At 35.5% G+C, this 27306-nt stretch overlaps 1 protein-coding gene across 1 annotated transcript in view; it reads left to right on the top strand.

Moving 5' to 3' along the window:
- Positions 1-27306, top strand: part of GRID2 (glutamate ionotropic receptor delta type subunit 2) — a 1319580-nt gene that overhangs the window by 972410 nt on the left and 319864 nt on the right. Inside the window, exon 9 of the mRNA XM_047798305.1 lies at positions 6407-6508. Coding sequence (XP_047654261.1) covers positions 6407-6508 — 102 coding nt within the window. The remainder of the gene's footprint in view (positions 1-6406; positions 6509-27306) is intronic.

The following is a 27306-nucleotide window of genomic DNA, read 5'->3' as shown; positions in this document are numbered from 1 at the left end:
AGTGACTCCAGATGATGAGGCTGAGAAAGAAACAACAACAAAATGCTGATTATGGAGGAGTAATAATAATGAACACTTATTTAGTCTTTATGTGCCAAGAACACTTCTAAACACTTGGCATACATTAAGGCAATTAATAGGTCCACCAGCTCTATGAGGAAGTCACTTTTACTTTTCCCCTTTGAGAGGGAATTGAGGCCCAATGGCCACACCCAACAAGTGTCAAAGCAGATGCTTAAACACAAGAAGTCTGGTTCTGGAGTTCCTGATATTAATCACTATAATATTTTTTTCTCCAAGTAGAATGTAGTAGGTAATTTTACACCAAGAATTATAAAAGAAGTGAAAACATGTAATAATGGCAGAATATCATTAAACCGGTTATATACCTGTTGATAACTGAGAGAGGTTATTATGGCTCCATAAAAGACCTTTGAGCTATTTCCTTTCATAATATATCTGATATATTATATATATGTCTGTTGTTTCTCATGTTTATATTCTTCATTTATGAAAATCAGTTAATGGCTTTGTTTTGTTGCACCTGTATGTTGTTACCTAGTGCAGAAGTTTTTGTCTTCAGCAGCAATGCAGGGAGATATAAGCTAGAGAATCAGGTAATTTTTTTTTCTGACTTCTAAAAGACATTTTCTCCTGAAGGAAAACTCAAGTGCAAGGGCTATTCCACATAATCTAAAGAACGACTCCTACTTCATGGTAATGACCAAGCTGTAGGAATCGAATCTTAGGAGGAAATAATCATCCCCCAGGGAGCAAGTCTAACAAATTGAGCCTATTTTACAGGTGGAACTACTATAAAGAAAATTATCATTGGAAGGAATACTGGCACATTGCATTCCTATACATGTCAGAGGGGAAAAAAAAAAGAAAACATTCCAATATGTCTCTGAGTATATCTGACATAGGTATTTTTTTTTTCTTATGCTTCCTATCCTACTACAGAAGTAATATCTACGAAACAAATACTGTGCATTTCTAAATGACTGGCTTTCAGCTACTACTTCCCTATGGTTTTGTTGTTCCCTTTTTTCCTGGGAAAGCTGAGACAGTAAATAAAGGAAATGTAGTGCTTGGGAGCATACAGTCCCCTCTGCAATGGATATTTTGTGTCCTGAAGCTGGAGCTTTGCTACTGTAGCCAGGCTTGGTTTGTTCCATATGAATACAATGTAATACATGCAGGGAATTCTGTTTGATATTCAATTAAGAGCTCTCTGGACTCCTGTTATTAAAGCCTACAAACTGTTGAGTGTAAAATTAAAGGTGAACAGTTCAGCTCTTTTGACAGTGTAACACTGTCTCAAAAAGAGTGCTGTAAAACTCAAGTCAAATGCCATTCTTAAAGCTCATGGACAAATGAAAAGTGAAAACATTGAGGGAAAAAGAGTAAATGTCTAAAACTTGGTCATTTACTAATGACATGGTACATAAGTTAGAAGCACGCTACTGTGCCCATGCAAATACACCAACCAGTTTGTTGAACACAGATATTACATTGATTTTAACAGAAAGCTGCAAGGTTATTATTGCTAAAGCTCCAATGAAGGAAATAATTAAAGCATTAAGCATTTTAAGATTTTAAAATGACTTTAGGCAATAACCGCAAAATACTATAGGAAATCAATGTACTATAATTGAAAGGAAGTTGAATTGGTCTTTATTTTTTTATCATTTCTAAATTTTCTCTAGACTGCCAGACCACAGAAGAGAGTGAATCTTGTTTTGCCATCAGCAGTGTGACTTTCTGTAAATCTCATGTGCTGCAGGGGCCACTTTTATTATTTTTTCTTACAAAGTACCCAGCTGAATAGATAGTATTATGAAATTTTGTGTGCATTATCTTTGTTCATCTCTGGCCTTATTGTTTAAAACAAAACCAAAACCACAACCAGACAAAAACAACCTCCTGCACCCCAGGGAAGTCAAGTTAAATGCATTTCAAACAATGAAACCAGCAAAGGTGTTAGATAAGCCTCCCACTTGAACCTGAGTGAAAATCTTCTAGTTTTTATCAAATATTATGCCTGTCAATCTTGCTGTGCTTCAAGGACTATGTCCCATTGTAGATACAAATTCAGTTTGGAGCTATGTGAACCTAACTCATTTTTATTGCTTGTTATTGGAAAGAGTTTTACAATCAAACAGAAATGCTAGAAGTGAACCTCAGGGAAATGATTGGATATAAACAGAAATTAAGGAATCTGAAAACTTATGTGGTCTTTCCAAAAATGAGGATTATAAGCATTTCCTCTGTGTGTTACTCTTGTTTATTCCCTCATTCATCTTTGGTATACATTTTGAAGAATATCATTAGGCCTTAGGATAAACGGCCCACACTTACCTTTAGTAAATCGGTCATGCAAGGTAGAGATTTCCAGATTTTTGAGACTCGTTGTCCCTTTCATTCTGCTGCTACTTTTCTTATTTTACTCAATGCCTCTTGACTGACGAGGTGGATAAAAGATAATACAGTAGAAGGAGCAGAACTTCTCAATCCGTAGTTTCCTCTTATGTATGGAGATAATAATGATACCTTCCTCATTGGGTGGTTTTGAGAGATAAATTAATGTATGCAAAGCCCTCAGATGATTAGCATATACTGTGCACTATGTATGCATTATAGTGATTTTTATAAAGATGGTAATGATGGTGATTTTGCCTTCTAAATTTTATTGCCAAAATATGAATTCACTTGCTATTATATTGAGCCAGCCACTTAAAAATACTGAGACTTATTTTCCTTGACTGTAAAAATAGGAATACTATCTTTTCTACCAACCTTAAATAGATCATGTTTGTGAAAAGAATTTGTAAGCTATAAAAGAACACTGCCCCAAGACTTCCCGTGTGGCTCACAGCATAGCTACTCCGCGTTGCTTCTACAGTGGCTGCGGCTCGACCCCTAGCCCGGAAACTTCCATATGCCGCAGGTGCGGCCACCTGTTTAAAAAGATAAAAAAAATTAAAAAAAAGGACACCGCTTTTAACAACACTGGATCTTAAGTTTAAAAAGCACTAATTCAAATCCTAGTTTTATCTCTTCGTAGATATGTAATCTCAGTTGAGTCCTGAGTTTCTATGTCTATAAAATAATATTGGTGGGAGTTCCTATTGTGGCTCAGCAGGTAACAAACCCTGCATGAGGATGCTGGTTCAATCCCTGGCCTTACTCAGTTTGTTAAGGATCTGGCATTGCCATGAGCTGTAGTGTAGGTCATAGGTGCAGCTTGGATCCCGAGTTACTGTGGCTGTGACATAGGCCAGCAGCTGCAACTCCAGTTCAACCCCTAGCCTGGGAACTTCCATATGCTGCAGGTGCAGCCTTAAAAAGCAAAAATTAAATGAAATAATAAAAATTATAATAAATACATATTGGTAATAGCACCTTCTCATAAAGTTATTTGGAGTCTTAAATGAGATCATGTATGAAAATCTCAGTACCATGACTGACACATCAAAAGTATTCCAAAAAATGTAAAAAGAAAAAAAATAGTTCTGTTCATTGTAGGACATGACTATTATTTTAATGTTATAATAATTACTTTTTTATGGCCCTATGTTGATATGTAATGAGTGGATATATGTTATTTCTAGTTTTCCAGAGACTCTGTATCCTAAAATTTCTCTCCCTGGAAATTCCACCTCTAGTTCTCAATGACCTCAGCTAGCATTCAGAAAACACAAAGTATTAGACTGGGTGAATGTGAGGGTATACCTAAGTAAAAAGAGTTACCAATCTTAAAATCAGACTATTATTAAGAATAGGAACAACTCTTCAACTTTCCAAGTGCTATAATCAGAAGACATGTGAGTCAGATATCAAAAAAAAAAAAAGAAAGAAAGAAAGAAAAGAAAAGAAGGAAGGAAGCAGAAACTTTTAAAAAATCTTCATAAAGCAAAGGCAAAAAGTATATGTCCTATCTAGCCAAACATTTTTAAGAATGAATAATTCATGTCAACTTACTTACCCCACCATGCACACACACTTGATATGAAAAATAAACCTCCAAGAAAGGACTTTGATTGGCTTGGGTCACATGACTAACTATTAACAATTGCTAAACCAGAGAATCAGAGTCATGAAAAAAATTGGATGATTGGGAAGACTTGCCTGGGGATGGGAAAAGGAAGCAATTCTCCAAAAGGAGGCATGGGATTAGCGGCCATGCATGGCCACTGGAAGAATCAGTGTGAGTAAAAACAAAAGAAAAAAAAAAGAGGGAGGGACGGGAAGAGAAGAAGGGGAAACATACATAGTACAAATCATGTTTAAGTCGCTGCCGTGGTCAGAAGGTAAGATATAGCCATCTGCTCTACCTATTCCAAATGCTTTTTCCTTATTCTTATTCCAAACCTCCAAACACTAGAGTGCTTTAGAATTTTTAAATCATTGACAATATTTAGTTATGTTTAAAGGAAGGCATAATTAAGAAGAAGCTGGAAATTATTTATATTTTTAACTGTTTACCCAGAGCATTACTGAAACAAACTGCTCAGCAGGTTTTGTTGTTTTTCCAGTAGTAAATATTTTGACTAGTCATACACCAAAATGCTATAGTCAAGTTGGCACTAACAGATGTCATTTATTTAGGCAAACTTGACAGTAGGTTTACCAAACTTAATAAATAACTCCAAGGGAGAAAAAAAAAAAAAAGCCCTGTGTTGACTGTGGCAGTCTAGACATATTAGTCTTGAATAAGATGGTGTCCTCAAAGCTATTCATTTAACTTAGAATGAAGTAATATAATTGTAAAAGGCGGATAGCACATTGGAAATTTAGCTCTTCACTTTGTTTTAGATCTTTTTCCACCAATATTATCTGGTCTAGGAAAATAAAATCTTCTTGAGGAAGTAATTAGAAGAAGTGCATATCAAGGAATGTAACTGAGGATAGACTTTGGTTGACCTCAAAAGAGAACAAAAGCTCAAAAGAAATTTCATAAGGTTTTAAATTTGGCAAGAGGACTACAATATCTCTGATAATTAGACTTTCAACACATTTGGATTTGCTAATTGGATCTAAGTTCTAACTAGACTTTTTATGTAACTAAAAATGACACATCATTGTATGAGTTTAATGTGCTTTTACAGTTGAAACCAACAATTAGCAGCCGTTTCCAAATTATTTTAATAAGGAAAAAGCTGGCTTTTTGTTTGTATCATGACATCCCTTTCTCTTAAGATATATTATGAACATTTTAGTTTTTTTTTTAATTAAACTTCTGGGAAGCTCAAAGAGAAACTTGGGTTTTAATAGGAAGCACCTAAATTATTTGTAAGGGAGACTTACTGGTATGTTGATGACTGGAAAACCACAAACAAAATGCAAGACATGGAAATAAATTACAGTTTGGGAGAAGAAGCAACACAAATAACCAGGTGCCTAAAAACCATTCCGTTGATCAAAACAGTCTGAATATGACTAAATGTCTGTTCCATTTTTAAAGCATGCAAATATGGAATAAGCTCCCAAATATGAAGGTTCATGGAGCTAGCATCAGGATTAATAGCATGACAGATCTTCCCAGGCTGTGCACTACAACATTCTTTTTACAGCTTTGCTTCTTGAGCAGTGATCTGCTAATTCAAGTCACAGAATCTCTCTTTCCTCCTTATTTTTGAATTGAGAGAGTCATCCATTTTTATCCCATTGCAATTTATAGGCAGTGGTTTTAAAACTGGTAGTACTCAGGTTTGGATGTTACAAGCCATGAGAACTACATGAGGATGTAAAATTAAACCAGTATTTTGGAGAGCAAAGAGCAGTGAATCATTGCAAGACTTGAAGGGAAAGGCTGCTGCCAAAATCTTCCAAGCAGATTGATGGCACTGACCAAAAAAAAGGCAAATTACATTGTTTTATGTACTGTGAATACTTGAAAACAACAAAGCTATATACTTGATTTTTTTCCTCAAATAAAAGCTGTAACCCCTCTAACCACATTAAAAATCTTACGGTTTCCCCCCAGTAAAAGCAGTGTAAAATCTGATTAAAACCATTGAAACTGTAAGAAAAATCTAACGTGTGCAGTAATTGATATATTAGAAGGGACATTATGCTAGAATTATATGTGCTATTATTTTTCCAATTAGTGTGTTCCTGCGACTGAGTTATTGGTGTATTTATAACTCCTCATTAAGTCAAATGTCCTAGTGAGTCCCCTAAAGCATTTTGGATCCTGTCATATGCCATATGATGATATTTAAAAGCAGGAAATAGCATAGATTTTTGATTGCTTCGTTTGCTATTACAAAGGAAAACCTGTGTGGGACACTTTCTGTATCAGTTATCCCACGATTTATCACCCAATTCTCTAAAAGGTCTAGATATTGATGATTGGACTTTTCCCCAGGCAGAAAAGTAACCAAGCTATTTTATCTTTCAGCTTGGATGCTGGAATCCTGTCACAGGGCTGAATGGGTCACTGACTGACAAGAAACTGGAGAATAACATGCGAGGAGTGGTTCTACGTGTGGTGACTGTTCTGGTAAGTCTGATCTGAGCCACGTGGTTTTGGCTTCCGGAGGTCACTTTTATCCTTCATTTCTTTATGTTTTGTTAACGGATGTCATAATACTATAAGACCTTTTAACAGATCCTAACTATGCATTCTAAGATATGTTTAGTGGTCGTATGTTGCAGCTTTCAATTTATGTGGATCAGTATCAGATTTTTACAGGCTCCTCCTTAAATTACAGTACTTTGGTCATTAGTTTCTTAGACCTTTTAGATGAGATTTTCAACCTTCTACAGTTTCCTACACATGATAAAGTAATTGCTCAGGCATTGTCTCCCTGAAACTCTATGGTCTACATAAATGAAGATAAGCATGCCAAGCAAGGATATATTTGATCAAACACAGTATATGCAGTAACTCTTAACACAGTAGCAGACTAAGACAATACTTTTCTAAGGAGGATCTACTTCAAAGCAAAGATCATCCGATTGTTTAATAAATGTTTATTGGGCATCACCTGTATTCAAGCTCAGTGCTGATTCCTGGGAATACTGATGATTGAAATGGACAGATACAATTCTGTCCTAAAAGAGCTTGTCATCTAGTGATTCTGTGGATATTAGATGGGATTATACATGTGAAACGTTTATTACAATTCCGTTTACTTGTTAGAAATAGCAAGAAATGGTAACTGTTATTCTATACATTATTATTTTTCTCATAATAAATATATAAAATAAGATGTTAATGGAAGTATTCTTAAATAGTAAAATACTCAACTGGGTACTGTCTAAATAGCCATAAAGCATGAAGACATGTGCTGGCCCTGCCTGTTTCAATATGTTTAACCTTGTGCTACTTTATAGTACATTTCAAAACCTAATAATACATAATTATTAACTGAAGTTTTCTTCAGAAAAGCCCACTTGTTTTAAATTTGAAAAAGTCTTTCTTATAGACTTAAAAAATATTTCAGAATTAGTAAACAGGAGAGGCAGTCTTTTTGATATATTGATGTTAATTGGATGTTTATCAAGGTTTATAACAGCAATAGCTGCCCTTGGCACATTGTTTAATACAAATTAAGTAGACTCAACATAATTTCATTGCATAAAAGAAGGATCTGTGGTATTCTCTATAAAAGGAAATTCAAATGGGTAGTCTATCCTCCCTTTTTGGTGCCTATAATTTATTTTTAGTTATTGTTTTAATAAGATTTTCACTGTTTGGCGAATAATTATATTATGAATACTTGACAACTTAATTGTGAAGGTGCTTCTGTATGTACCCAAAGGTGTAGATAATGCATGGGCACTGATGTGCTAATATTAAAAAGAAGACAGAAGTTTAAAGTACAGTAAACTCTAATGGTCTCTTCTCTAGTGACTGACGTGGAAACTCAGGTGAAAACTCTAATAAAAGACAGTATATGCACTTTGCTTTTGTCTTTGACATTCATGTTTCAAGGCAAGCTAACCTCATTTAGTCATTAAACATTTATTTAGTGCTTACTGTATGATAGACTTGATAATGGATGTAAGATGAATAACCCATATATTCATATACCTATGGATTATTGATCTTAAACACATACTTAAACCTCAGGGTATGCATAGAATCTTGCTGGGGAGATGCACGTTAATGAAACAGCTAAGATTTGCTCGTTGCTTACTATGTGCCAGATACTCTACTAAGTCATTTTCATATATTGTCTTACTCAGTTCTCAAAGTATTTCCAATAAATAGATAGTATTCAGATCAACTATCAGCAAAGCCATATTAAGTGTCTTTAAAATGAGGAAAAGAAAGAATATAAATAAAATTCCCTCTGGTAAACTCAGTTTCCACATTGGTTCACTGATCTCTACTTTTTATCAAGTAGGCCAAGCATCTTACTACAAGGCACTTTTTTTTTTTTTTGTCTTTTTAGGGCCACACCATGGCATATGGAGATTCCCAGGCTAGGGGTTGAGTTGGAGCTGTAGCCACCAGCCTACACCACAGTGACAGCAATACCAGATCCAAGCTCCGTCTGCAACCTACACCACAACTCATGGCAATGCTGGATCCTTAACCCACTGAGCAAGGCCAGGGATCGAACCTTCATCCTCATGGATACTAGTCAGATTCCTTAACCACTGAGCCACGAACGGAACTACAATGCACTTATTATTTTTTTCATTTTCACTTCTTAAGATGTACAAATATGAACAGCTGTAAATGACCAATTATGTCATTTAATTTTTTCATGGCAATTCACACAAAGTTATTGGAAACATCACTTAGTTATAAATATCATCATAATCCTTATGAATACTTACAAAAGTGAAATGGAAAGAAGTTGGCAACAAATGAGGAGAAAAGCCTAAGAAGTTATCCTGTAATAAAAAGTACAAGATAACTGAAAAACATAAACTGGCATTTAGAAGGAGCTCACTATTAATAACTCTTTTGTTCTTGATTTGGTTTTGCTTAAAATAGATACATGGCATCTCTAATGAAACATGCATGAACCCACTCATAAATTTATTTGAGAGGTATTTATTCCTTCTAAGTGCTTGGGGTGCATTCAAAAGAAGCAAAGATATTAACTCTGGGGAGTTTCGTTCTAGCAGCACATGCTGTAAATCTCTAAGAATATTTTTGAGAAAATGCAAAATGCCATTGTTTTACATTGACTGTACAATACAGTATTCCTCTGCCTAAGACTACCATGAAAATACTTTTATAAATTTGTATACATATATGATTAGAAATTTATAGTAAAGTGGTAGTGTGCTTTTTTAATATTTTACAAATTCAAAAATATACAAATGTTCACATTTTAATATCTCTGAATCAGGGTGCATCTTTCAATTGATGTCCTCTTGCAATTAAAATTGATAGTGTTTTTCTTTTTTATTAGTGGTAGGTAGAACAATTATGCATCTTGCAGTTGAAAACATTTTAGATTAAATAAAAAGTGGATGGTATCTTTACAAAATTAATTAAGTTAATGTCTATTCCTGGAAAGTTAAATTCAACAAAACTGGGCAAAAAGCCATCCTAAAGGGAGTGGCTATTTTAAAGAACACCTCTAATAAAATGAAATAACAGTAGGAAATGAAGGCAATTTTAAAAAAAAAATAGAACAGTAAGAGCAATGAGAAAAATGACTATATAAACTAAAACTGTCTCTAGACTCATAGAAAGATAAACATAGAAAATACACCAAAGCAGCTTATATTAAAAGAGTATCATGTAAAGCAAAGTCTAAACTATGTGCTGAGAGAGGTAAATTTTCCCAAGCAAATCACCATAGGAAGAGTGTAGCAGACAGTTGTCTATTGAAACTATCATTTAAAGAGTAATTTCCTTTTCCTAATATATTTTCCCATCATTAGTCTTACCTCTTGGAATTATTTTTAGCAGGCTTTATTTCCCTGTGAAAATGGAGTTATATGAGATCAGAGAAAAATAAAACAGCGTTATATGGTACACCCTAAACTATTAGCCTTGACTCAATAACAGTTTATCGAGCATCTCTTTTAAGTGAAGCATTGTGGCTAATCCCAGAGAGGCAAAGTTAAATAAGATATAGTCCCTGATTTCAAGGAGTTCTACAGAAACTATTTCATCAGAATTATTAAGTTCTCTACCAGAAAATGAGACCTATTTGTGAAGGACTCAGAATTAAGTACATTTTGGAGAGGCTGTCATATGGCAAAGAATGACAAAGAGGGAGAGAGACAGAGAGATACAAATGTCACAGTCTTTTTATGATCTCATCTCAACAGCAACATCCAGGACCAGTTTCATGGGTTTAAAGAACAATTTAATTCTTCATTTCACTTTTTTTTTCATTAGAGAGTTCTGCTCTTTGTAATGCTCTGTTTTTAATTTAGTAATAATTACATTAGTGTTAGATTACCTCTCCAAACTATGTACCAATAACACATAAGTTGGTTTTCACAGACAATGCCAGGTATATAGAAGCAGGTCAGTAAATATTCATTGAATGAACAAATTAAAATATGCTGATAGCCTGTAGAGGAGTGTGAGTGGGGGGAGGAAGGAAAGGATGGTAAGAAGGAAGGATGGAAAGGAGGGAGGAAGGGAGAATAAGGAGAAAGAAAAGGAAGAAGAACTCTCTATATAATTACAAAAATAAGAACAGGAATGGACACAAGGCTGTGCCTGAATAAGTAGTCTTAGGATTCATCATTCTTTGTTTTCTTATCTACCAGGTCTAAATTTCCAAGACAGATGGCAAAGGATTATGCTATTATTAGATCTTTTGACATGGCTGATCCTAGGAAATGACTTACATGCTTAAAATGTAAAGAAATAGAAAGTTTTAATTCAAAACATCAAGAATCATTCATATTATTAAATAGCAAGTTCATATTCAAGGAGAAGCTACAAATTATATAGAAGCATTTAATATTCTCTTGGTCTTAGAGTCACTCACCGTTTGGCCTTTGTTCCACAATGTTTTTGTTTCCATGTGGACTGATACTTTATAATTTATGTTCCCATGAATTATGTCAGTATAAGTATATGTAACTTCTTCTGAATGTACCATTTAACAAAAGAGTAAATAATAGGCAATTGATTTTCTTATGGAAGTACTTCAACTTATTTCATTGTGTTTTCTCCATCTACTCGCCTCTAATTCGCTCATACAAAAATCCATTTGGCATAAACTGCAAAGAATACTGGATTTATAGCCAAAAGATATCAGTGCAAGTTCTACCTTTTCTATTCAATAGATCATTGAACTTATGGAAGCCAAGGAGCTATGCTGAACGTCAATGTTTTTCTGCCTGTAAAATAGGAATAATAAAACTGGTCACACAGGATTATTATGAAAGGAAATAAGTTTAACCCTCTGAAAGCAATTAGTAAAGTGCAGGTGTTTCTAAATATAAGATGTTACTATGCCTGCAGTGGAACAATAATATGTAAATTAGCTAAAGAAAAGGGGAAATGAGCATGAGTGGTCATGAAGGTATAATTAATGATTGTCATCAATCTTTAGATTTTTGTGGGAAATTATTTAAAGGCCCTTAAGGCAGACAAGCAAAGCATACACTGCAGAATCCTGACTTGTAGTCCCACTCACTGTTACTTTAATCTGAATATCTGCTAGTGAGAACAACAGTAACTCTCTAGCTAGTGAAAATGGTGCTTCCTAGAGGAAAAATGAACATAAGTACCTGATAACAGCAAGACAAAAACCCAAATTATAAACCGTATAAATTTCTAAAAGTCTGTATGTCAACTATATTGTCTCATAAGAATCACATTTGGTTTCAGGCTAGCTTTAAGTGGAGTCTATAGGTCAATCTATAAGAAAATACTCTGGGAATAGCCCTGAAATACCATTGTGCTTAGTTTTTTGCTAAGGACATTGTACAAGTTTTTGCTGCTTGGAGACCTTCAGCACTTTGAACCCCCACAGAGGTTTAAGCTTTCCTGAAATCTCAGCCTTTGAGCCTCTAGAACCCAGGGGCAAAGTTAGGGACAGAGAGGGTGAGCTCGATAAGAGGATCTCCTGGATAGAGAAGCACAACAAGGAGATGGGAAGAGAGTTAATGGCCATCTCTTATAGCTCCCACTGCAAGTCTGAAGAGGCCTCCTTTTGAGTGTTAATAAGCAATAAAATTTAGTTCAAAGCTCTAGGCAAAAATGACAACTCAGGCTAAAGACATTTCCAGTGGATACTATATAAAGTAAAATAAAATGAAAATCTCAGTAAAATGTGACAAGTGCCATGTAACAACTACTGCATTAGAAGTACGTGTTGTGGTTAAGTTCTACTTCTGAGTTGATAGGGTGAGAAGTCCCATGGACCCCCTCCCCAGCAAAATAAGCAGCACTGCAAAAAACTAACTGGATAGATAGATAGATCAAAAGACTGATAGATCAGTAGATAGATATACAAATAAATAAAACAAAAACCATTTAAAGTCTCCAGAAATTTCATAAGGGCATACAGAAAATTAAGTAATATTTATTCAAGAAAATCAAGTAATCATACGTGTTTAAGAATAGACATTTGGATCAGTAAAATAGAGATCTCAGATTTCTTTTGTGTGTGTGTTTGTGTAATGATCATAACAATCTAATTTCACGGGATTTCCATCCCACAGCCCAAGCACATCCCCTTACCACTCCCCCCCCACCCCCTCACCGCCCCCCCCAACTGTCTCCTCCAGAGAACATAAGTTTTTCAATGTCTATGAGTCAGCACCTGCTCTGCAAAGAAGTTCAGTCTGTCCTTTTTTCAGATTCCACATGTCAGTGAAAGCATTGGATGTTGGTATCTCATTGTATGGCTGACTTCACTTAGCATGAAGTGAATTTCTATGTCCATCCATGTTGCTGCAAATGCTGTTATTTCTTTCCTTTTAATGGCTGAGTAATATTCCATTGTGCGTATGTACCACATCTTCTTGATCCACTCCTCTGTTGATGGACATTTAGGTCATTTCCATGTCTTGGCTATTGCAAATAGTGCTGCAATGAACATCGGAGTACATGTGTCTTTTCGAGTTGTGGTTTTCTTTGGATAGATGCCCAGGAGTGGGTTTGCTAGATCAAATGGGAGTTCGATGTTTAGTTTTCTGAGGAATCTCTGTACTGCTTTCCACAGTGTTTGCACCAATTACAACCCCACCAACAGTATACTAGGGTTCCTTTTTCTCCACACCCTCTCCAGCACTTATTGTTTGTAGACTTTTGGATGATGGCCATTCTAGCTGGTGTAAGGTGGTACCTCATTGTGGTGTTGATTTGCATTTCTCTAATGATGAGTGATGTTGAACATCTTTTCATGTGTTTTTTGGCCATCTGTATGGCTTCTTTGGAGAACTGTCTGTTTAGATCTTCTGCCCATTTTTTGATGAGGTTGTTTGTTTGTTTGGTATGGAGCTACAGAAGGTGTTTATAAATTTTGGAGATGAATGCCTTGTCAGTCGATTCATTTGCAAGGATTTTCCCCCATTCTGTGGACTGTCTTTTCATTTTGTTTAGGGTTTCCTTTGCTGTGCAGCAACTTTGAAGTTTGATTAGGTCCCATTTGTTTATTTTTGTTTTTATTGTCATTACTCTAAGAGGTAGATCTGAGAAGATGTTGCTGTCATTTATGTCAGAGAGTGTTTGGCCTATGTTGAGATCTGAGATTTCTAAGAGTCCAGAAATAACCCTTATACCTGTGGTTAATAGATTTTCAACAAGGGTCTCAGAATCATCTTATGGGGGAAATAATAGTCATTTCAACTGGATATCCACACACAAAACAATGAATCTAGACCTTTACCTCAAATCACGTATAAAAATTAACTCAAAATATATGTAGACTTACATATACAATCTAAAACTATAAAACTTTAGAAGAAAACATTAGATGTAAATATTTGTGGCTTTATTTTGGCAATAGACTCTTAGATATGACATTCAAAGCACAAAAAAATAAAAAAAGATAACAGATTTCTTAAACATAACAAATGTCTGTCTCTAAGGACAGAATCAAAAAAAAAATGAAAAGACAATCCTCGGTGTGGCTGATAAGGAACTTATATTTAGTATATATAAAGAACAAAGTTGTGGGAGTTCCCACAACTGAGCCACTGTGGCTCATCAGAAACAAATCTGACTGTTTTATCCATGAGGATACTGGCTCGATCCCTGGCCTTACTCAGTGGGTTAAGAATCCAGCATTGCCATGAGCTGTGGTGCAAGTCACAGACACGGCTCAGATCTGGCATTGCTGTGGCTGTAGCATAGGCTGGCACCTGCAGCTCTGATTCGACCCCTAGCCTGGGAACCTCCATATGCCATGGTTGCAGCCCTAAAAAGCAAAATTAAATTAAATTAAATTAAATTAAATTAAATTAAATTTTAAAAAGTTGTAATAATGACTCAACATGAAAAAAAAATAAAAGAATTAAAAATGGACAAAGGATCAAAACAGGTTTTCATAAAAGGTATGGAAATGATCAATAAGCACATGAAAAGATTCCTAATACCATTTTCCATCACGGAAAGGCAAATCAAAACTACAGTGAGCTACCACTTCACATCCACTAGGACATATGGTAAGTATTAGAAAGTTGTAGAAAAATTGCAACCATTATGAGTTGCTGGTGGGAATGTGAAATAGTACACCTGCTTCGGCAAACAGTCTGGCAGTTTCTCAAATGGTTAAATTCAGACTTACTATGTGACTCAGAAATTCTACTCTAGGTATTTTCTCAGGAGAAATGAAAATGTATGTCCATACAAAAACTTGTATACAAATGTTCATAGCAGCTTTATTCATGATAGCCAAAAATGGAAATGACCCAAATGTATATCAACTGATGAGTAGATAAAGAAGAGTGGTAGACCCATAAAATTGAATATTATTTGGCAAAAAAGTGAAATGAAGCACTGATGATATAGTACATAGATGGACCATGAAAGTATGTTAATTAAACTAAGCCGGTCACAATAGATCACATATTATACAACTCCATTTATATGAAATATTAGTAATATCAGGAATAGGCAAGTATATAGGGACAGAAAGGTTGTCTAAGGCTGGAAAAAATCAGGAGATTGAGAAATGATGATGGCTAATAGGAGTTCCCGTCGTGGCTCAGTGGAAACAACAAGCATCCATGAGGACATAGGTTCCATCCCTGGCCTCGCTCAGTGGGTGAAGGATCCAGTGTTGCCATGAGCTGTGGTGTTGGTTGCAGATGTGGCTTGGATCTCGTGTTGCTGTGGCTGTGGTGTAGGCCGGCAGCTACAGCTCTTATTTGACCCCTAGCCTGGGAACCTCCATATGCCATATGCCACAGGTGCAGCCCTAAAAAAAAAAAAAGAAGAAGAAGAAGAAGAAATGATAGCTAATGGTAACTGGATTTCTTTATAGGGCATTAATATTCTAAAACTGATTTCAGTGATAATAGCACCTGTCTGTGAATGTACTAAAGCTGTTAAATTGTACACTTTGAATGGATGAATTCTATGGCATGTGAATTATACTTCGGTGAAGCTATTAAAAAAAAACAGAGTCTGGAATCAGATTATATTTAAATATCCACGTCTCCTTTCCATGAATTTAGATCAAGTATTTAAACTCTCTATGATTCTGTTTCTTCATCTGTAAAATGGAGATAACAATAATAGCTGTCTCATAGAGCTGTTACGAAAATTAAGGGAGCTAATACATGCAAAGAACAAAAGAATTCTAACAGACCTTGGCACATAGGAAGTGCTTATGTAGGTGTTAGTGCTTATTATGCACAGAGTGTTAAAGGAGAATATAAAAGAAGCATCTATCTCAGGGGTAGTACAGTGGGAAAGTCTTAAAGAAGGACACAAATTAGTTTTGAAACACAAGCAGGGATTATCAAGGTACAGATAAAAGAGAAAGAAAAGCCAACAATGTAAAGTGTATACACAAAATATGCAGACATCAAGAATTTAAAGTACCCTATAAGTAAACTGGAATATCACCTGAAGTAAATGAAATTGAAATGCAGGAAATTCCAGCAGCTTGTGTCTAAGGTATTCTTTTTAAAGGATTCCCTTAGAGACAATTTAATTAGAAATTTGTCTGTGAGAATAAAGTTAGCATTAGATAATTCTGCTAATATGTATCAAGTTAAAAATACCATCATTGCAACCCTGATCTAGCCTGAAGATTAGGTAGAATGGTTCTCATTTTTATTATTGAAACAGTGTAATCAGTAGACATAGCTCTGTATGGTATACATATTTGGTTGTGTCTTCTGCTGAGAGAAAAGGGAAAAATGTGAATTTTATAAACAGGTACTTGAGGAAAACTAGCCTATGCAAACAATGTAATTCATAGCAACACTGGAATATGTGTTCACTTCAATGCTGAGTGAGTAAAATCATCATGAGAATTGATGCATGACAATGGCTTGACAATTTCTTATTCTTTCTCATCACACCAATTCTTAAGATGATAGCTGTCATGCAGACGTGTGAGCATCGCTATTGCACTAAGCTAACTGTGCATGACCCAACTTTTTTTTTTTTCCATTTGGAAAATGAAACCTGAATTCTAAGACTGAACAATGACTATTTCAGAGATGTGTTATATAATTTACTTCTGAAAAATAGATTTACTACTTGTCTCTAGAAATTTAGAAACATATTGACATGGTCTTTTGCAAATTCAAATATGTAGGAGAATAGGTCTATACTGACTTCTAAACTTCTGCAATATTCTAACCAAAGTTATATAAACTGTATTATAATTTACTTTCAGAACTGTATTATAGCACTGCATATGAAAGAAACCCAAATGGTAAAGTGACCTTGAACTTTTATTTTTTGCCAATGCTTTAGTTTTGTCATAGTTACAAAAACACAAAACCAGTTCTATATGAAATTCCTCATAAATAAATATGAAAATCACAGAGATGCTTCTGATATAAATTGTTCTTTTTAGAGTTCAAAAGAATGTGTTAATGAGCTATGAACCATTAAAGCTTATAGACAATGTTACCAGCCAGCATTCAGGAAACACTTACTAACAAATTTCATTCTTGTTATTTTAATCTCCATGGAACCCATAAGATTATTATTTGCATTTTGTTGATATGGCTGGGACTTTGAGCTAGTGAAATAACTTAAAGTTACATTTTTTGGTTAAAAAAATAATAAGCACTGAATCCTTGTCTGTTTGGCTCCCCACCAGCCATGGTGGAGTAACAAGAACTGGATAAAATTTCTGTTATAAACAACTAGAAAATTTAGCAAAGTATGGGAAAAGCTTTCAGATATTGGTTAACACGTAAAAAAGGACTTCGATTCCTACAAGGTTGGAAACAACTAAATGATTCCAACAATCACCCCAGATCTTTAGATGTTGGCAGTTTCTGTCCTGGAGGCACAAGCATGCAGCTCTGAAACAGATTGTCAGCTTTGCTGAGTTGAGAAAATAGAGATCAAAGTTTGGGAAGGCTGAGGAGGTTGGTATTTGGGGGGACATGTTGGAAAAGACAGCTATTTGAGGAGAATATTTGTAGAAATTCACATAGGGATCCTTCTGAGTCTTGGCTGAGTAATAGGTCATATATACTTAGGAAATTCTACAATGCTGGGCAAAGAATGAGAAAAACCATATAAATTCCCAATTTTTTACAGGCCAGAGATATAAACCTTTCTTTCCTAACTTTATCATAATTCATTTTCTAATGAGACATATGCTGGGGACATAGTTTAAAATGGTAAAAGACTTTTAAGAAAGATTTCACTTGAGGGAGATCTTATTTATGAAGACTTTAAAAGGATATGTGAAAAGCCTGTATTTACAGGCTGAATTATGTAGTAATTAATAAATATTTAGGTGGGTGAACATATAAAGTAGGATACTCCCGTACACCTTGCAATGTCAGTGTTTTAAATGTTACCCCGACCTCTCAAAAAGTTCGGCTTTTCATTAGGAAGATGCATATTTATTTGCCACTTTAAACTCTGATAGTATGTTAATAGTGCTGTTGTTTTCTTGTTTATATCTTAGAAATGTTCCCAATCAGGAGGGGAAAAACAATGTTTTAAATGAAACTGTAATAATTAGATTTTAGTTGAGAAAGGAAGTAAATTTTGAGAAAACTTTCCATGCCTTCCCAGTCCCTCTCAAAGAGCCAGGGAGTCAGATGGCAGCCTTATTACCAATGAGGAAGCAAGGCCTCATATGGGCTTTGGATTCTTTCAAAGGCACAGTAACAGGTTTTGACCAATAGGGGACCATTCATCAAATCACCATCCATTGCATTGAATGGGACTCTAGGGTAGTCTGAAATGAGAAAAGATGCCTCCAAAAAGCATGCAACATGGGAACAGCCTACTCCTCTGTCAGCTGCTCGAACACAAACAGCTATTAAAAGTCAGCTCCCTCTGGGGAGGTAGAAGGCAATCAAGAGAGAACCACCATACTGCATCAAAGTCCCAGAAATGGAAAAGTTGGTCAAGTAAAAGAAGGCAAAGGCATACTCTTGCAGAATATACCCCTTGGGTCTTTTAATGATCAGTCCAAATACAAAGAGGTTTGGATTTTAAGGTGTCTTTTCACAGCATGTCCATGTAAACTGTGTACTGATTATTTTAACCTGGAAAAGAAAAAGCTATAAAATGAATCTGTGATTCTTGCTTGTTTTAAAACTTTGAGCAAAGCATTTCAGGTTCTCTATGTGGTGGAGGTTAGCATGAGGACATGAACTGTACTTTTTTTTTTTTTTTTTTTTTGCCACACCCTCGGTGTATGGAAGGTCCCAGGCCAGGGATCCAATCTGAGCCACAGCTGGAACCTGCCTGGGATTGAACCCCTGTACTGCCACAGTTGGATCCTTAACACACTTTACCACAGCAGAAACTCCTGAAATTTACATTTTTAGGGGTTTTTGAGGGTAGGTTTGAAGGTGTTCTTTTTTGTTTCATTTTCTCTTTTTTTATTTTTAACCATTGCTAGTGTCATGAAATGGGAAAATGAAATGTTTGGACTAATTTTTTTCCCATTGATTCTTAGGTAGAGTAATGTACTCTCCAGGTTAATTAAAAATAATAAGCCGCTGTGTTGTTCTGAGCCAAATGTAATCTCCAAGACAATGGTCAATAAAACACTCAAGAAAATGAAATATTGAGGCTGAATGGTCTGAAGTCTACTGGGGAATAAAAAAGCAGCTGATTAGCATTTGAAAGCAAGGTCTTTTAATTTTTTAAAAGTCAAGGAGAATAAAAAAGTGATCACTCATCAAGAACAAAGAGTTTTAAAACTACCTCACCTTTTGTTTTATGAGTCCTTTCAAAAATTTTAAGAATGACCTTTGGTCATCAGACCCAAGAACTAAGATGCTTTTCTACACATGTAAATTTACATTGGGAGTACTCCCAGAGGATCTGCTGAGGAATACAAGAAAAAATGGGACCAGTGCTTAATGTCTTGTCACTCTAAGTGACATTTACTTCATTTGCTGCATCCAGTGAAGGATGTCATGGAAGTAAATGTTACAGCTGGTTTTAGGCTAAATATTCCAGTTTATTATGCATTAAAATATAGTGATTGGGAAAAACTTCCATATGCCTTTACATTTCCCAGTAAATTAGGGGAACTTCCCTCTAATTCCTAAATATATGTCCCCATAATTAATTCAGTACTGTAGTGTCCTGATAAGAACTGGCACAGAAGTTATTTTTATGTGCTGTTTGAATAATTTGAATAACACTTCTAGTAATCTTTTATATGCTTACTAATTTCCGAAACACAGAACAGTCTTTGCAGCTTTAAGCTCAGACTTCTCTACATTCCATCAATCCCCACAGATTTGTTTCTTGTTTTTAAATATCAGCACCTTTCTTCTTTCTACTCTTATGTTTCTGCCCTCTATGCAGGAGATCTTTTCTTTTAAGTTTCCCACTGTGCTTCGTAATAAAATCAAAAGAAAAAAATCTATCCTTCAGAAAGCATTCAGCTTGCTAGAAATAGAAACCCTGTCCTTATTCTTCAAACCACAGACCAGGCAAGACAGTGGCAGAAATAGTGAGTGCAGTTTCTACAAAGGTTATAGAGTGGGGTTAGGAAAATTATTATGTATCTTATTTCCAGATGTCCTTTAAAGGAAAAGACTGTCTTTGTTCAGGAAAAAGGCTGGATACTGTTACAAGGGAAACTTTTCCTCTACCATCTTAGGCTTATCTGTTTGGGGGCCCTCGAATTAACCACAGGAGAAAAGTCCAGGTATATATACATGTGCACGTGGATGGAAGTCACTCAGTGATTCAGTAATGAGTAACTCGCTGAATGTCCGGAGGGAAAGGTGTATATACCAGCTTAACAGAAGGGTGAGGAGCGGGGTTCAGGGCTCAGTAAGAAAGTATGGAAGGGTCTGTTGTTAGTTTTTCATGTGTCTGCTGGTGAGAGTGAGGAGTCTGTCTCCTTCGGGGAACTGGCAGCAAACTCCTTCCCTTGGAATAGGTTTAAGCGCAGCTGCATCTTCAGGAGGCTCTGCTTTAGTCAGATAAGGGAAGTTCAGAGATTTTAAATGTTTTCACTTTAAAATCACCTTGATGCTGAAACTGTGATCCTTCCACTGAAGTTGAAGTGTGACTTGGAATAAGAAGAAACTGTCAATAGTTCTACTTTAGAAATGAAAAGGAATTTGGGGATATAGAGTGGACAAAGAGAGAGGAGAAAGCTGATTTTGATGCTACTGTGTGTTAAAAGGCTGTAGCACAAGTTCTTTCCCTTTTATATGCCATGGACCCTGCTCAACCCCAAACACAGATACATACCCAAAAGCTGATGAAGGCAGTCTAAATGAACAATTTCAGATACAGGCTTTAGCCTCAGACAAAACTAGGTTCAAATTTCAACCTTTTTTGGTAGTTGATAAACTCAGTTACATGGTTTATCTACGCTAGCCCCAAATCTCAGTTCTCTCATTTGTGAAATAACCATACTGGAGTATTCCAAGAGTTAAATGAGGTGATGAATGTAAAGTGGTTACGGGTAATCACAGGCGTAATAGAAGTTGTTATTATTTTTGTTTCCTCCCTTAGCCTGAAAATATCATCTGGATTAAAAACATTCTTTGAGCCTCAATCCCCTTTATTCTATTAATTATTGCTAATGCAGAAGTCTCAGTCTTTACATCTGTCTCCACTTCGTCATTTATTTTTATCCTCAAACCACTGGTTTCCATTGGCTTTTAGTTTGATTTCTCCAAAGAAACTGCTTTGCAGAAGGTCTTCATGATCTCCTACCTGACAAGTGAAATGGATGCTTCCAGGCCTTATCTCTGGACCACTCACCTGCATTGAAATTCACCTGCAACTTACTCCTTGAAGCCCTGTCCTTTCTTGCATCCTCCACCAGTGTCTTCCCTTCCTTCTCTTCCGAGCTCTACTCCTTCTGTCTGTTTCATTGGAATCTCTTTTTTCCAGAATTTCATCCCTAGTTCTTTCTATACTTTACCCCTGAATGACTTCATTTACGTTCTTGAAAATCATGAACAAATTTTGATTTCCAACTCCTACCTCTCCCTCATGCTCAGACTCATTTATCCAAGTGGTGAAACAAGTATTATATAGTCAATGACAAAAACTTAGAAAACATGAAAAACAAAAATTAACAATATGATCCACACTTTCTCCATCAAAAACTTACTAATATTTTAGTGTGTGTCACTTACCAACTAAACAACTTACTTTATTTATTTAAAAAATGGAGATAATAATGGTTCTAAACTCATAGGACTGCTAACCATAAATATATAAAAAGCATCTGAGCCCACCACATAGTAAGTACTACATGGATGTGTACTGCTATTATTATAATACTGCATTTTTAAAATTTTACTTGTTTATTTTTATTTTAATTTTTTTTTTTTTTTTGCTTTTTAGGGCTGCACCCATGGGACATATGGAGATTCCCAGGCTAGGGGTCAAATGGGAGCTACAGCTGCCAGCCTGTGCCACAGCCACATCTGCAACTCACACCACAGCTCACAGCAATGCTGGATCCTTAATCCACTAAGCGAGGCCAGGGATCAAACCCACATCCTCATGGTTCCTAGTCAGATTCGTATCTGCTACACCACAACAGGAATTCCATTTTTCAAATTTTAAAAATGCATACTGCTATAGACTGAATGTATCTCACCAAAATTCATATTTTAAAGCCTAATTTTCTATGCAGTGGTATTTGGAGGTAGAGCCTTGGAGTTACAGTAAGTAGGTCCTGTGAGTGGAGCTCCCATGAATCAGATTAGTGCCCTCATGAGAAGAAATTCAAGAAAGAAGACCTCTCTGCTCTGTGCCATATGAGGCACAGGCACTCTATCATCAGACACTGGGTCTGTCAGCACATTGATCTTGAACTTTGTAGCCTTCACAACTGTGAGAAGTAAATGCTTGTTATTTAAGCTACCTAGTCTATGGTAGTTTGTTACAGCAGCCTGAGTTGACTAAGACACACAGACACATACTCATGAATAGTTTTATATTTTTTTCCCATTCACCAATATACACATGTATATTTTTAATGTAAATAAATATTCTTTAGTGTAAATAAATACTGATGCAATCAATAGGTGTTTTTTTTTAAGCTACTGAATGAATTATTTTTACAGTTGCCTGAAAGTTGCATTTTCACTCAGGGTTGTATTTATATTCCCAGAATGCCAATGTAAACTCAAGTTTTTCATTTCTCATTTACTGGAATATTTTGGAATGCAAATGAAAGTAATTTTTTTTACAGTGACATCTTAAATCTCTCTTTAAGACAAAGAAAAGCAAACCAATCCCAAACTTTAAAATATTCTTCTTCTTGTTTTTTGTTTTTTTTTTAAACCCTCCTTGGCTCAGTTCTAAGAAGATAGCTATATACATTAAGTAAATTGAGTGCCCTGAGACACTGAGGTTGACATCTGACTATGCTATATAGTAGTCTATCACACATATTTTTGAAAAAGCAATCTCTAATTGTTGAGCATTTAGTTTGTTTTCAGGTTCTCACTAGAGAATTTGCAACAAACATTCTTTTAGATACACACCTATGCTCATTTATGATTACCTCCTCAGATGTAAAATTATCAGAAGAAATAATATAAAAATGTGAAAGTATTTGCTTTCCTACCTACAGTGAATTCTTTGCTTAAAAAGCTATACCAATTTTGGGGAGTTCCCATCATGGCTCAGTAGTAACAAACCTGACTAGCATCCATAAAGACTTGGGTTCAGTCCCTGTCCACACTCAGTGGGTTAAGGATCTGGCATTGCCATGAGATGTGGTGTAGATACAGACATGGCTCAGATCCTGCATTGCTTTGGCTGTGGAGTAAGCCAGCAGCTGTAGCTCTGATTCGACCCCTAGCCTGGGAACTTCTGTATGCCGCAGGTGTGGCCTTAATAAAAGACAAAAAAATAAAAGTTGTACCAATTTTAACTCACATAAGAGATGTATAAGAGTCTGTTTCCTCATATGTTTGCCAATAAACATTAACATTCTTTGCCATCCTTGCCAACTTGATGAGTTATAAATAGCTCATCTTTTGATTTGTATTCCCCGAAGGTGTATTCAGAGAACAAAAATAAATAATCCACAGTGTTTGCTATTGAACTTTGTCCTTTTAAAATTTAAGCTTTAAAGAGTATGATGACTTTAATGATTGTTATTTCTTCTAATAAATATGATTTCCTTTTTAACTGATTGAGTCACAACTATGAAGGGAAAAAAAGGAAGTGCATATTTTCCTTCTATTAAATTTGAATGTGTATTAATTTTGTATTCAGTGTAGTAGGTTCTTACAAAATACTGTCTTTGAATCTGTACTGAACATTCACCCTGAGGACTTGGGTCTGTTGATTGAGAGTTTCAGTCCCAGTAATAGATGTACGATTCACACGCCAAATAAAAAACAGAGAGAATCTCAGAAGTCCATGCTCTTCGAAAAACTGAGGCCTCTGCTCAGGATTTGCAGGAAGGATGGCAGAGTATTACCTCACTTTTTGGAGTTCTTATAACTCCACATCCGATGCATTAGTGAATCCCATCAACTCTACCTTCAAAAATTACCCAGAATCCAATTACTTCTCATCAAATCCATTTCACTGCCTAGCTCACTGGTTCATTGCAAAGGACTCCTAATTGCTCTCCTAGTTTCTGCCTGCATCTTCCAATCTATTGTCAATAGCAACTAGCAACTGTCTGGTAAACTGTTAAAACATAGCAGATCACATCCCTCTCTGCTTGGAGCCCATCAGGCTGCCCACCTCAGTTGAAGTAAGAGCTAAATTCATCACACGGGCTTAAAGGTACTGTTTAAGCTCCACCAGGCACACACCCATCACCTCTCAGACGTTTCCTCGCTGACCTTAGTTCCCTCAGTTCCTGCCACACTAATGTCCCTTCTGTCTTTCAATCATGTCTGAGAGACTCCTGTCTGACATATTTGTACTTACTCTTTCTTCAGTCTGAAATGCTCTTTCCATAGAAGCTCTTCCTAATTGAAGGTAAATCCTTTCTCACATGCTCTTAGTTCTCTTTATATGTTTAATCCCTCCCACCCCGCAGTTCTTATCATCATCTGAGATAACATATATATTACTTATTTTGTTTATTGTCCATCACTCCCATTACAGTATAAGTCTACAAGGATAAAAGTGTCTGTTTATTGTTTGCGTGGTTCACTGTTATATTCTTAGCATGTGCCTGGCATTACACTCTGAATAAATATCTTAGTTTTTGCTATTTTCTATAAGTAATAGTATTTGGGACAGGTATACCACTAGTCATAAACATTCCATGTTTAATTTTCAATGGTTTTTCATTGTATTCTGCTACTTAATTAGTCTTCAGTTTAGATTTATTAAATGTTTTTATATCCTGACATAGACTAAGGCTCATGGTCATAAAGCTCAGCTGACATTTATTAACATTGCTGTTCTTGACAATATTTTTACAGAAATATGACGGTATCAACCAGAGAGTTTGTAAACATTATCATTTTAAAGTCAAATGCTACCAAGTTCTTCAGTTAAATATTTTGTAGACTTCTAACATTTGGCCCAGTCAATCACTCTTCAATAATATGCTGTATCTCCAAACATATTCTTAATAGTTTTCCTTGACATAACTACCCTTACAAAGTACTTTGTACTAGTAAACTTTTGATAATATTTATGAAATATAATTGACTCTTGCATGTGGCCATGCCCTTGTAACATTCACTTTGGTGTTAAATTTAGCAAAATAATGAAACTTGGACCAAACAGAAAATATTATCTAGTAGTCACATTTAGAAAGCAAGCCAAAAGTCTAGAACTTCTAAGTTTATATATGGTAGTCATATGGTCCCTAAAGTATTAGCCTCCTAAAATGTATTTTCAAATGCATGATGGAGAAAACCAATAAATGAGAACTAATGTACTTAGGATAGTTGTGATTGCCTATCATCCTTGGTAACCTTATATTCCCAGTTAGAACAACTTATATTTCTTTCAGATTCTTATGAAAACAAAATGAACATTTTTTTGCCTTGCCACCCTCCATTAAGTCACTAAAATGTAGCCATTTCATGATCTGAAAGGAATGTATAAAATCAAACACTTTACTAGAAAAATGAATTACCTTGCATCCTAATAGCTTTAACTTTATGTTCAATTAAATGTATTTTTTCACTTAATTACTTACAAAGTAATATGTAAGATAGAGTTTTAGGAAGTTTGACTAAATGCTTTTTTTATTTCTATCATTTATAACTCACTTATTTATTTGCTTTTTAGGGACACACCTGCAGCATATGGAATTTCTCAGGCTAGGGGTTGATTTGGAGCTGCCGCTGTCAGCCTATGCCACAGCCACTGCAACGTGGGATCTGAGGCATGTCTGGGACTTATACCACAGCTCAGGGCAACACTGAATCTTTAACCCACTGAGCAAGGCCAGGGATCCAACCGGCATCCTCACAGATACTAGTCAGATTTGTTACCTCTGAGCCACAACAGAAACTCCCTATTTCTATCATTTATAATTTGAATCTTATTGTCTGATAAAAATATTTAAGCAAAGATTTTAAAAGAGAAGTTTAGAGGAATGTTGCCTAAACCTTTGCTCCTCCATAAAATCCTCCTGCAGAAGCCTTTTAAAAAATGTTTTCATTGTATACCCCTATGACCTGCCTTTCTTCTCTCCATGTAACTCATATATTTTTTCTTTTACAATAACCTAGATTTTTTATTCTTCTTCTGATCTTCCTCAATTTTGTTTTCCTGTCCTGTTGTTTTGATATCTTTTTAATAACAAACCCCATACTTTTTGCAGTTTTTAACTTATAGTAGTTTCTAATATTTGTATATGTTCTATAAAAAATAATGAGGTTTTTCCAAGGAGAACGGTAGTGATTAATTCTGCACATATCACAGTGGAACGTGTCATCCCTAAGCAAAATCTAAGCTCACACTGTGCATGAAGACAACTCTTGTTTGCTTCAGCCAGGAGCATGGTTTATGGGGAAAACTTTTTAAAACAGGTCATTAAGAAATATTCTCATTATCTCGATAATGTCTTTGAGCTGTATGTGTGAGCAGTATCATAAGGAATTTCCAGTGAGTCATTCCTGGTTTGGGCCATCCTGGCATCTATGAAGTTGTGCATATTGAAACCTCTAAACAGCCCTCAGTAAAGCCTTGGCAGTAGAGCTTGTTGCTTGCACCTATCAAAAATGTCAAATGCTTTTTTCAAACTCTATCACTAGCAAACAATATTGCATGGGTATTAAAATATGGGAATTAACTACAAAATCTGCAAGTTGCCAACAGTGTTGTAAATCAGCTAAGCAATTAGCATGAGATTTTTTTTAAATGACTGAATACAAACTCAGAATTATGAAGTTATTATCTAATAACCCAACAAGTGATGTGAATAAATCCTTGCTAATATGAAAATTATCAACCACTGAAACACTTTCCTATAAGCAGGTCTATGGAACCTAATGCTAATGCACTTAGCTTGACAAACCACAGGCCTTCTGTGAAAGCTTCGTTTATTCCAGCTGCTGTGGATTGTGTTTAGAGAATCTGTCATCCAAATGATCAACAAATCGAAGTCCGCCATTTGTTTTCATTTAATAGGCAGACAGGTTTTCACCAGTTTAGCCTCAGTCCTATTAATACTCTTTGAAACTAATTGCTGCAAAATGAATTTTAAAGGCAGGGTTTTAGAATTTCATTTTTCCTTCCTCTGTCCCTATAATAGAAGACTCAAAGCCATCTACATGCACTTTTAAAATACATGTTGAAGAGGCACAAGCCATACTCTCCTGTCA

This window comes from Phacochoerus africanus, chromosome 10 (assembly GCF_016906955.1).
Source record: "Phacochoerus africanus isolate WHEZ1 chromosome 10, ROS_Pafr_v1, whole genome shotgun sequence".
Taxonomy (NCBI): domain Eukaryota; kingdom Metazoa; phylum Chordata; class Mammalia; order Artiodactyla; family Suidae; genus Phacochoerus; species Phacochoerus africanus.
This window is presented reverse-complemented; position numbering and strand designations above follow the sequence as displayed.